General features: G+C 28.1%; 1 protein-coding gene across 4 annotated transcripts in view; it reads right to left on the bottom strand.

Annotated features, from left to right (window-relative positions):
- LOC100212532 (titin) overlaps positions 1 to 13,445 on the bottom strand; it is a 156,822-nt gene that overhangs the window by 131,565 nt on the left and 11,812 nt on the right. For all 4 annotated transcript variants that reach the window (XM_065798922.1, XM_065798920.1, XM_065798919.1 and 1 more), the window contains 3 exons: positions 9,506 to 10,081; positions 9,228 to 9,401; positions 8,791 to 8,970 (listed from right to left, as the gene is read on the bottom strand). In XM_065798922.1, the coding sequence (XP_065654994.1) occupies positions 8,791 to 8,970; positions 9,228 to 9,401; positions 9,506 to 10,081 (930 nt within the window). The remainder of the gene's footprint in view (positions 1 to 8,790; positions 8,971 to 9,227; positions 9,402 to 9,505; positions 10,082 to 13,445) is intronic.

Raw genomic sequence — 13,445 nt, 5'->3', positions numbered from 1 at the left:
GCTGCAAGAGCAGGTCCAACTATATTTACAGCACGTTTTTGCACCTTGTCTAAAAGAGAAAGGGCATCATTAGAGGATCCGCCCCAGACATGGCAACAACATTCCATACAAGGCCTGATTTGAGATTTATAGAGATAGAGAATAGAATCCGAAGTAAGAAAGTGACGAGCTCGATAAAGAGATGCAACCTTAGCAGATGCTAATTTTGCAACTGATTTGATATATGGTTTCCAAGAAAGATTGGAAGTAAGAGTTAATCCTAGAAGATGAAGAGTAGGTGACTCATCGAGTACATCACCGTTCATAAATATAGGAAGATCTAAATTATTGCGATAACGATTAGCAGAAAAAAATTGAGTTTAATCTGAATTAAAGTTCACCAGCCACTGTGAGCCCCATGCTATAGCAGAAGTAAGATCTTTTTCAAGCTCAAATGCCCCCTCCAAGCAATCAGAGGGTGTTGGTTTTTTGTCACGACAAGAATAAATGGTAGTGTCATCAGCAAACAATCCCACCTTAGATGAGAGAATATCTGGAAGATCGTTAATGTAGATTAAAAAGAGTATAGGGCCAAGGATAGAACCTTGAGGAACTCCTGAAGTTACAGAATAAGAAGAAGAGTATTGTCCATCAAGGACAACTTTTATGCTGCAATTGGAAAGGAAGGATTCAATGATCTTAAAGATGTTGCCGGATACACCATAAGAAGAAAGCTTATAGAGAAGACCAGCATGCCAAACTTTATCAAAAGCTTTTGAAATGTCGAGAGCAATGGCCTTAACCTCTCCACCTTTATCTAATGCACGATAAAACCTGTCAGTTATTACTGTTAACAAATCAGCTGTAGAACGAAAAGATCGAAATCCATATTGATGGACATAAGATAAGTTATTAGATTCAAGATGAGAAATTAAGTGTTTGTTAATTAAAGATTCAAAAACCTTGCTTATGATAGGAAGAAGACTATATATATATATATATATATATATATACATATATATATATATATATATATATATATATATATATATATATATATATATATATATATATATATATATATATATATATATATATATATATATACACACATATATATATATATGATTACAGAATTTCAAGATCTAATCTTCGGTTTTTTTTTAATAAAAATCTAACGGAAATAGATATCAAAATAATTTTTTTTTCCAATTTGGTAAATAGGTTATTTGTTAATAGATTAAAAAAAAGTAGGTTTCGACTCATTACTGTTTACTCAGAAAATTCATTAAAAGGTAGGTGATACAAATTAAGAGGTGTCACAAAAGTTTAAACAATTTTATTTAGGATCAATTATTTGCTAATTAATTGATAAATCTGGTGCAAAAATTTTTTTTATTTTCAAATAAAGTTAAAATGAGTAGTTTACAATCAAAAAATTCATCACAACATCATCAGGCAGCTTTTAATTCATTAAAAATCAACTTGAAATATTGTAAATTTCAAATAAATTTCAATTGCATGCAAATGGGTCAAAAATCAGTTTCTAGTGAGTTCAAGTAGCAAGTTATTGGTAAGACGAGGACAAAAAATCACACAAATGTTCAAATAGGCAAATACTTCATGTTTCTGAATATTGCATTCGAAAAACCATCAAAACCTGGGAACTTACCAAGGACGTCTCCAACATGCCGCATACTGGGAGACCATCCAAACTTAGCAACTGTGACAAATATACACTGCGACCATTTTCTATAGACGCATGTGGATTATGTCTTAATAACATACTTAACTGTATTTTTATAGTGTATTTCAATAAATTATAAATAAAGTATTAAAATAATGAAATTTATCAAAAAATAATATCAAATTTGAAAAGAGGTTAATCATAAATGAATTTAAAAAATTCAAAAGATAGCTGACTATTTTCTATAGACGCAGTTCACATTTTTTAACAAAACTATCCAAAAAAATGTTTTTATCACATTTTTAGTTTTCGATTGGACCTCCTTAACGCTCAATTACTTGATAAATTTGTTTTGGCATACTTTCCATCAAGTTTTCCAGCACTTTTGGCTCCATATCCTCCCAGCATTCTGATACCGCTACTTTTAGCTCTGCCACAGTGTTATACTGCTTCTGGTCAGCATAGATACGTCTTACAATGATTCCCCAGATGTTTTCAACAGGATTCAAATCTGGAATGCGAGCAGGCCACCACATTTGCTCAATTCTTTTAGCTTCAAACCAAGCTTTAGTCTCGTTACTATTGTGAATGCTGGCGTTGTCTTGTTGAAAAACAAACTTTTTGCGTCGATATTTGTTTTTAAATAGAATCAAGCATAATTTTAGCACATCAATATATTCAGAACTTTTCATTTTGCAAGATGTAAATGCTAAATTTAACTTTTCTGTTGCACTCAACCCAAGCCAAAATATCAAACATCCACCACCAAAATTCCTTGCTGAAAAATATTTGGGTTATCTCTTCATATCACGCCAATAGCCACTAAAACCATCAGGCCCATCAAGTTTTAACTTTTTCTCATCCAAAAAAATTACTTGGTATTGAAAACAAAAATATTCAACTTTTTAGACATCTTGCATATTCATGAGAATTTAATCTAAAATTTCTTACTTGTTCCCAATTGCGTACCATGTTTTCGCGGGCGAATTCCATCCGTTTCTGTTTGTGAACGGGCTTTAAATTTGGTGCTTTATTCATTTTTGATCGTACAATGTGTGGGCTGTCTTTAAGAACTTTCCTAATTGTCTCCTTGCAAACATTTAAACCCAAATCTGACTTAATTGTTTCCAAACTTTTTGATGAATTTGATGCGAGTCGAACAATTCTGCGTTTTTCGTGGTCTCAAACCCTAGATTTCTTTGGTTTCCTTTTGATTATTGCATAATCTGTTGGATTTTTCAAGAAGTTACGGATAACGTGATCTGATCTCTTCAATCTTCTAGCCATTTCTCGATTTGGAACATTTTCTCGATGATAAGCCAATATCTGACCTTTTTCAATATTGGTAAGGACCTTTCCTTTCGGCATTTGGTTAAGTTCAACTTAATTTTGACTCACAAAATAAAAAATACTACAGAATATAAGAAATTTGTGACACAACTCATCAAAACTTTAGTGCGTCTATAGAAAATTACTCGTCAAAACTCGTCAAAACTTTAGTGCGTCTATAGAAAATTGCCACGTGAATATTAAAAATTTAATTATTTTAATACAATCAAGACAATTAATAATCAGATGCATAATGGATCATTGTTTTCTTACATATACTAATTTAAAAGTACAGTTAGAACAATTTTATTACCACTGTAACACTGTAAATCCGCTAAATTCTTTATGCGTCTATAGAAAATGGTCGCAGTGTAGTATATTCAGAATGAGCAGAGAAAACCCTAGACTCAGGTACAAAAACCTAGCACAAATCTTCAACGAGTCAAAAAATAATCCAAAAGTTAGCAGAGAGCTCGTGAGACGAACATTGTTGGACGAAGGTATTGGAACGTACATAGCTGCTAGAAAACCTATTCTTTCAATCACGGATAAACGACGAGTGTGGTCCAAAGAAAAGCTGGACTGGTCTGTAGAACAATGGGCAAAAGTTATTTGGAGTGATGAAGCTAATTTTCAAGTCGTAAACCGCAAGGGAAGAATCTATGTCAAAAGATTTGCAACTGAGAAATATTCAGACAGGTTTTTGCAACACCGTCGACAAGGCAATGGAGGTTCGGTTGGCATCTGGGGATGTTTTTCTCACAAAGGTATAGGCTTCTGTGAGCTGTACATAGGCCGAACTAATCAATACACCTACAAGAACACATTGGAAACATGTTTAGTTCCATCAATCAGACACTAGTATGGCAGAAGCAAGCAATTATCTTTCAACAAGACGGGGCTTCAGCTCACACAGCTTACTCAATCAAAGAATATTTTTTGAAAAAAAGTTCAATGTGATGCCCTGGTGCCCTAAATCACCAGATCTCAACCCAATTGAAAATATTTGGTCTTGGATCAACAATCAACTGACATACCATGAAATTCAATCAACTTAGCATATTTGAATGAGTACTGGCTGAAGGTACCTCGCATGATGTGCATGAAATTAGTTTAATCAATGCATAAACAAGTTTATCTTTGCTATAAAAGCAAAGGAAGACATTTTAAATATTAATTTTGCTTTTTTTTTCATTTTTTGTTCGAATGTTGCAATTCGTTTAAACTTTTGTGCTTCTTATTTTTCCTACATGATTTTTTGTAATTGTTTTTTTGTAACTAAATATTAAAATTTTTATAATATGTTCATATTCATTTTAAAGCTAATTACTTTTTCTTTAATAAGTTAAAAAAATTAATTCAATATAATTTTACAGTTTTTTTTATTAAACAAAAGCCAAACATACTTGATAAAAATTCTATATTCGTTCAAACTTTCGTGAATAGCTGTAGGGGAGACCGGGGCTAGTTGCAACAGGGGTAAGTTGCAACAATGGGGTTTAAAGAATGGTTTTTGTATATTTCTCCTAAATTTTTCTTAAATAATATAACTATAACTTTAACGCGTCAGCTGTAAAAAACTTACAGTTATTCAATAAAAATTTCAAAAGTTATTGATGTTTGTTTTTTTTCGATATAAAATTCTAAATTTCGTTTTTGAAGTTTTTTTGGGGTTTTACTTTAAACTTAGAGGTATATGACCATAATAAAGTTATGGTAAGTTAAAAAAATCTTTTTCAAACACGATAAGTCAAATAAAAAAAAAAATTTTCAATAAAAATAATTATATACAATGACTAAAGTGATAATGATGCCTATGGGGTAAGTTGTATCATAAATTAGCTTCGGGTTTTGTTGATTTTATGCACTTATCTAGTTTTTTCTAAAATAATAGACGCTTTTTTATGTAAGAGCGCAAACAAATATAAACGAAAACAAAAATTTTATGATGAAGATAAGTTTAAATAAATTGTAAATGTATATAATATATATATAAAGCATTTGTATATATATGTATAAATGTTTATGTATTACATTTTATGTATATATACATGTATTTTATATGTATATTATGTTTAATATACATATTACATACATGTATATATATATACATAATATATAATACATGAATATATATATATATATATATATATATATATATATATATATATATATATATATATATATATATATATATATATGTATATATATATATATATATATATATATATATATATATATATGAATATATAAATTTATACATAATATATATAGCATATATGTATATATACATAATATATAATACATAAATATATAATACATATATATATAAATACGCTTCATATACTTATACAACTTATATAAACTTTTATTTTTTTGTTATGCTTTTATTTTTTTAAACTTATCTTTATCATAAAATTTTGTTTTAAATTTATATATATATATAATATATATATATATATATATATATATATATATATATATATATATATATATATATATATATATATATATATATATATATATATCTATATGTTATATGTGTAATATGTATAAATTTATATATAAATAAATTTATATATATATATAAATTTATATATATAAATTTATATATATATATATATATATATATATATTTATATATATATATATATATATATATATATATATATATATATATATATATATATATATATATACATGCATACATATATGCAAAGATACATTAATCATTCATATATAAATAAATGATGATGTAGGTTAAGTTGTGTAAAATGACTTTAATGTTTTTTTATTTTATTGTTATTTGATTAAACTGTTATTTTGTGCTTAAGTGAAATTGTAAATGAGAACTTGTATAAATACGCTTCATATACTTATACAACTTATATAAACTTTTATTTTTTTTTTATTCTTTTATTTTTTTAAACTTATCTTTATCATAAAATTTTGTTTTAAATTTATATATATATATAATATATATATATATATATATATATATATATATATATATATATATATATATATATATATATATATATATATATATATATATATATATATGTTATATGTGTAATATGTATAAATTTATATATAAATAAATTTATATATATATATAAATTTATATATATAAATTTATATATATAAATTTATATATATATATATATATATATATATTATATATATATATATATATATATATATATATATATATATATATACATGCATACATATATGCAAAGATACATTAATCATTCATATATAAATAAATGATGATGTAGGTTAAGTTGTGTAAAATGACTTTAATGTTTTTTTATTTTATTGTTATTTGATTAAACTGTTATTTTGTGCTTAAGTGAAATTGTAAATGAGAACTTGTAAGAGAAAAACTGAAAAAGGACTTTATCCAACAGCAGTGGTAATAGAGGCAGCAAACCATGTTATTGATGGAAAAGAAATTATCGATTAGAGCATCAGCAAAAAAGTATGGAATCCACTACTCAACTCTTTTTCGTTACATAAATAAAGTAAAAAAAGCTATTAATATGGAAATGCCGCTACCTATTCCTGGTTATAAAAAGTCACGCCAAGTTTTCAATTTAGAACAAGAAAAAGCTATTGCTTCATATATATCAACAGCTTCTGGTATTTATTATGGATTATCACCTTATAAAGCACAAAAACTTGCATTTGAATGTGCTATAAAGTTTCCAAAATCTTGGTTAAAACTTTCAATGGCTGGTCCTGACTGGATGAGAGGGTTTTTAAATCGACATTCAGGATTGTCTATCAGAACTCCAGAAGCAACAAGTCTTGCACGAGCAACTAGTTTTAATTGTGCTAATGTAGGTGTATTTTTTCAAAAATTATCAGTTTTAGATAGAAATCATTTTTCTGCATCTAATATTTACAATGTTGATGAGACTGGTATCACCACTGTGCAAAAACCAAACAAGGTAATTGCTCGTAAAGGTATTAAGCTAGTTGGAGCATTAACATCTCAAGAACGGGGGACACTAGTGACAATTGTGTTAGCTGTAAATGCATGTGGCAATAGTGTGCCTCCAATGTTTCTATTTCCGAGAAAGAAAATTTATGATCACTTTATTCGTGATGGACCAAATGAATGCATTGGTGCTTCGAATGGGTCAGGGTGGATGAATGAAGAGTGCTTTGTTACTTACTTAAACCACTTTATTCGGCATGTCAAGCCCAAAAAAGAAAGTCCTGTGCTATTACTTTTAGACAACCATCAGTCTCATTTATCTGTTCAATTAATAACATTGTGTAAAGATAATGGTATAGTTTTGCTTTCCTTCCCTCCTCATTGCTCACATAAGTTGCAACCTCTAGATAGATCTGTATTCGGACCATTCAAAAAATGCGTAGCTAATGCACAAGACTCATGGATGAAACAATGGCCAGGTAAAACAATGAGTATCTATGATTTGCCAGGAATTGCAAAAATATCCTTACAGCATTCTCTTACACAACAAAACATAACATCTGATTTTAGAGTGGCAAGAATATTCCCATATGATAAGGATATATTTTCAGATGCAGATTTTGCTCCATCATTTGTTACTGATCGTCCAGCAACTCAATCTAAAGCAGGTATTGATATTAGTATATCAACTTCAATCTCAGATGCGATTCCATCTCTGGCATCATTAGAATTTTCCCCAGAGAATGTAAGACTTCTGCCAAAAGCACAACCTAGGAAAGAAATACTCACTAGATCAAAGAGAAAGTATGCAGAAATTCTTACAGATACTCCAGTAAAACAGCGACTTATGGCTGAAAAAGAAGTTAGTTCTAAAAAAAGAAAGTTACTTCCACAGAGAAAGAGAAAAATACTTCCACATCAACAATCAAAAAGAAAAACATTAAAGGTGAATTAAAATGGAATTAATGTAATTTTTTGCATTAAAAAAATTGTTATTGTGTTTTTATATCCTAAAAACAGAAAAAAACAGAACTTAAATATCCTAAATACTCCTCTTGTCTTTTTTTAAACTTAATTGTTGTTTATTTGACCAAGAGAATTTTTTTTTTTCAAAAAACAGTTTTTAGTTTACTAAACAAGTCAGGTATATGTGAAGTCTAGCATAATAAATGTATTGCAACTCAAGGAAAATACTACTTTCTTTTAATGTAATTATAACATTTTTGTTGCCAGATAGAAATTACAGATTGACTAGTAATTTTTCTGTGAACTCTACAAGGCTTATTTTTTTAAAGTAATGTGTTGCAACTTGCCCCGTTCACTGTTGCAACTTGCCCCGACGCGGGGTAAGTTGCAACATTTTTTTTTTCATTTTTGTTTCACTATTGCGGAATAACTAAGTCTTATATTATATTTATCAATGTTGGATTAACATGTCACTAAGATCTATTTTATAACCATGAAAAAAAAATTTCAAAAATATTAAAGTTTAAGGAGATAAATGCAGTTTTTTTAATTTTGTTGCAACTAGCTCCGGTCTCCCCTATCAGTGGCTAATCTAAACCATTTTTGACAACACCAACTGTATTTGGCAGCAATATGGGCGCCGCCCAAATTCAGATATTAAGGACCTTTTTTTTTTGGCGAATATTATTTTTTTCATGAAAAAATGCCCCCATATGGCAAATTTCCTTACAGAAAGACGTGAGCATGGGGATACAGCCACCCAAATTATTTTCCTAAAATAGCCCTTAAAATGGAATATTTGTGCTTTCTCTTTTACTGAAACAAATGTGCAACTATCATTAAACCATTTTTTCTAAAAAAAAAATATTATATCTCAATAAACCTTGCGAATTTCCTTCTCAAAATCAAAAAACTGTGTACTGAGTCTTTTGCGAGAGTCCAATTGGCTTTCACGTTGATCCCAAAGTTCTTCAAGCTGCATTGAATGCACAACAATACTTTTAAGTTCTTTTCCAATTTTCATTTTAATGGCGCCTTGATCAAGAGTTTTCTCAGATGCACACTAAAATGTTCAATAGACATATTTTACATTAAGTTGTATTTTACAGTGATGTTACAAAAGAAAAATGAAATTGGGGCAAAATATAAATAGAAACCTTCATAAATTTTGAAAACCATAAACATAGCTAAACTGCTAGATTCTATTTCTTACTTAATCCTTTTTGTGATATATATACACTTATATATTTATTTTATCATGCTTAAGATAAAGAATAAGATATTTAAACTCAATTTGGTAATGTAGATAGTTGCACTTACCAAACTTAGGTCATCTAATATTCTCTGACCTTCTTCTTGCAAAACTTCTGCTCTATTAATAATCTCTTCTTTTTCTTGCTTCTGCCTGTTGATTGTGGTAATAGAAGCATCTACATTTTCATTGGACTGATTGCTTGTGAGTTCTTCTTCCAAAAGAAAAATACTTTTTAAAATCTAAATTACAAAATAAATGAAGACAGAACAAGCAAAAGAATTATTCAAAATATTATTTACTAAAAAAAGCTTAAACTTTTTAATTAATTTAATAAATAACATACTTCATCTGTGTGATCAATAAAAGCAATCATCATAGTAACAATGTTAATTCTATGTTTTATTCTTTCTGATAATGATGAAAACTTTATTTGAAGACTTTCTATTTTATCGCTAAGTTCATTTTTCTTTTTCTTTTTCTGTATCTCAAGATTACTTGATTTTATTCTGAGTAACTCCTTTTCATAGTTTGCAAGTTCAGCAAGTAACTGTTGATGTTCATTAAGAAATGTTGTTGCTAATTGTTGTCGATCCCCAACAATTGTGTGAGTGTCCAAAAAGTTCTCACCGATATTAGTAATCCAATTTGATATTATTTCAATTTCTGAGTTTAATGCACTAAGGTCAGCATCTCCAGTGAACTGTCTTCCATCAGTCTTGGCCATAATACTTTTATGAACATTGTTAAGCTTTTTTAAAAGCTCAGCTACCTTTACATCATTTGTTTTTTTTAAAAGCAGCTGACCTTCACGTAAAACTAATGAAGATATTTGAATAGCTTCTTTGCGATACTTTGCTTTTTCAAGATCATTTGTTTTGTTATCGAGTTTGGCAGTTATCTTTTCTAATGATTCAGTAACCTAAACAATTTTTTAATTTTTTTAATTTTGATAAAATAAATAATAAATAATAGATAGGGTAGAGCAGGGCGATTAAGCATAGGGGCAAGTTAGGCAACGAAAATATCTCAAAAAGTACTTATCACATGGCAAAACATCTAATGGATAAAAGATAGGATTAGAATGATAATAAAATGCGCATCAAATGGTTGTTTAACATCGATTCAGTAACATGCATGGACACTTTTTCGATTTTGGACCAAAAAAGTAAAAAGAAATATTTTTACTATTTTTCTCTTAGATGCTTAAAAAAGTTCTCTGGAATCACTTAAGTGTTTATATTTTACCCATTTATTTGGCTATTGGTTATAATTATCCTTTTTTCTCCAAGTCTTATAGTTCTTTTTATAACCTAACTGATGTGTTGCCTTGTCTAGTAGGGGTAAGTTGAGCAGATTTGACAATGATTAATAAAATGGCTCTATCAGACGCGAAGATAAAATTTCGTTTGGTAAACATTTTAAGGTCCACGCACACTTTGAAACTAATAATTATAAAATACTCATTACAATTATAAGATAATATCTTAAACCTTTTTTTTTTAAATATGTTATTATGGTTTAAAATTATTTGATTTTTTAATATTTTAAAAATATTTTAACTTCAATATTACTTGGCCAATAAAATCTTAAAGTTGAAAAGTTCTTGAATAAATATTTTAAATTAATCTTGTTTACTATGTTTATTATGATAACAATATTATGATAGTGTGCATATTTAAAAAATATATAATCATTTTATAGTATATATAATCAAAATATGTATATAAAATATAATATATCATTTATATTTTGATTCTTTATACTATATTTATATATATTATTTAATATTACTATATTTAAATAGAAAACTTTAAATATTGGTATATAACAGTTAGAGAGTATGTGTGTGTGTGTTTATACACACATACTAACACACACACACACACACACACACACACACACACACACACACACACACACACACACACATACACACACACACACACACACACACACACATACACACACACACACACACTCATATATGTATGTATATATATATATATATATATATATATATATATATATATATATATATATATATATATATATATATATATATTAGGGTGTCCCAAAAAACAACATTTTTAAAAAATTTATGCAGAGACCCCCTTAATGTGTTCTATCTAATACAAAAACACTAAATTTAAAAATTTTTTGAATAAAAAATATTTTAAGAGGTCCCTCAAGACCCTCGAATATTTAATGAGTCCCTAATATTTTCAAAAAAAAAGTTTTTTAAAAGTATGTCAACCTGGTACTCAAATGAATCAAAATTATATAAAAATTTTAAAAATAATATTTAACTTGGAAAAATTTTAACTTATTTATTAAAATTGTCATAAAAATACATAAAAAATGCATTTTTTTTGTTTTTTGTTAAAAAAAGTAGTTTTTCATGTAATAAAACCAAAAATAACAGTTCTATATTTGAAATCTATATAATTTTTGAAATTTTTATATAATTTCGCTTCATTTGAGTACCAGGTTGACATATTTTTGAAAAATTTTTTTTTGAAAATATTAGGGACCCATTAAATATTCAAGGGTCTTGAGGGACCCCTTAAAATATTTTTTATTCAAAAAAATTTTAAATCTAGTGTTTGTATATATATATGTATATATATATATACATATATATATATATATATACATATATATATATATATATATATATATATATATATATATATATATATATATATATATATACATATTCATACATTTATATATATTTCTCAAGCCAGCAGCTAAGTAATGCAGCAAGTTCTGTTTTGAAGGGAAAAAAAGTGTTACTGCAGCTGCTAAAGAATTCAACATCAAGAGAATGACATTAACAAGATACATTTTAAAACTTAACTCTAGTGGTTACCCATCCATGGGTTATTCCAAACCTAGATTAATTTTTTCCCAAGAGCAAGAAAGCGCCTTAAAAAATTATTTATTGCAAATAGCATCTATATTTTATGGCTATACTCCTAACGATGTTCCTTCTCTCGCGTATTAATGCATGTGCTCTTTAATTCAAAATCAAAATACCAGATTCTTGGACAGTAAATAAGATGACTGGTAAAGAGTGGATGGCTAGTTTTTAAAAAGAAATCCTCAATTATCTATAAGGAAAACTGAAGCAACTAGCCTTGGTAGGGTAACATCATTTAATGCTGCAAATGTAAAAGTGTTTTTTGATATGTTAGGTGAAGTTATGGTAAAGTTAGGATAAGTTATATATACAAATTCAGTACTTCACAAATATGGAAGGTTGACAAAACTGGTGTATCTACAGTTGTAAAACCTAGTGGAATTATGGCTGTAAAGGGCAAGAGAAATGTTGGTGCTATGACATCTGGGGAAAGAGGCATTAATGTCACAATGGTAATCACTTATCTGCCTCCGGAAATACAGTGCCTCCAATGTTTGTATTCCTTCAGAAAAATTACAAAGATTATTTTGTTAATAATGGTCCACCAGACTGTATTGGGGTAGGTAATGGAAGTGGCAGGGTTACAGATAATGAATTCAAAAATTTTATGCAACATTTCATTAGGCATGTGAAGCCTTCAAATGAATATAAAATTCTGTTAATTTTGGACAATCACTCTTCTCACTTACATTTAGAAACACTTAAGTTAGCTAAGAAGGGAATAGTCATGTTGTCTTTACCACCACACTGCAGCCATAAGCTGCAGCCACTAGATGTATCAGTGTTTAGACCTTTTAAAAAGTACCCATCAGTTGCACAAGATGCATGACTGAGAAAAAATCCTGGAAAAGCCATAACAATTTATGATATACTAAAAATTGTATCTGATTCATTGCCATTAGCTACAACGTGTACTAACATTACAAAGGGTTTTCAAAAAACTGGTGTATACCTGTACAATGGAAACATTTTTGCTGAGTATTTTTTACCATCATTTGTGACAGACCGTATAGAAGTACGTTTAACATCATCTTCAGGTTAATCTGTCAAAAAATAGTATTAATAAAGAGACAACATTACTTATTCCTGAAACTCCTAGAGCATTTTCTCCAGAAACTGTGAGACCTTACCCAAAAGCAGCACCAAGAAAGATACATTTGACAAGACAAAGAAAAAGGAAAGCTGCCATTCTAACAGATACTCCAGAAAGAATTATACTAAGACAGCAGAAAACTAAGAAACTTAAAAAAGTTAAGGAATAACAAAAAATTATTTACCTGTCAATCTCTTTCAAATAATAATAAAGAGCATGGTAATAAAAAGACTCATTTACATTGTATGTTAAAAAAAGTAAAGAAGC

Source organism: Hydra vulgaris, chromosome 06 (assembly GCF_038396675.1).
Source record: "Hydra vulgaris chromosome 06, alternate assembly HydraT2T_AEP".
Taxonomy (NCBI): Eukaryota; Metazoa; Cnidaria; class Hydrozoa; order Anthoathecata; family Hydridae; genus Hydra; species Hydra vulgaris.
Note: the sequence above shows the minus strand (reverse complement) of the source record. Positions and strands in the feature narration are given on the sequence as shown.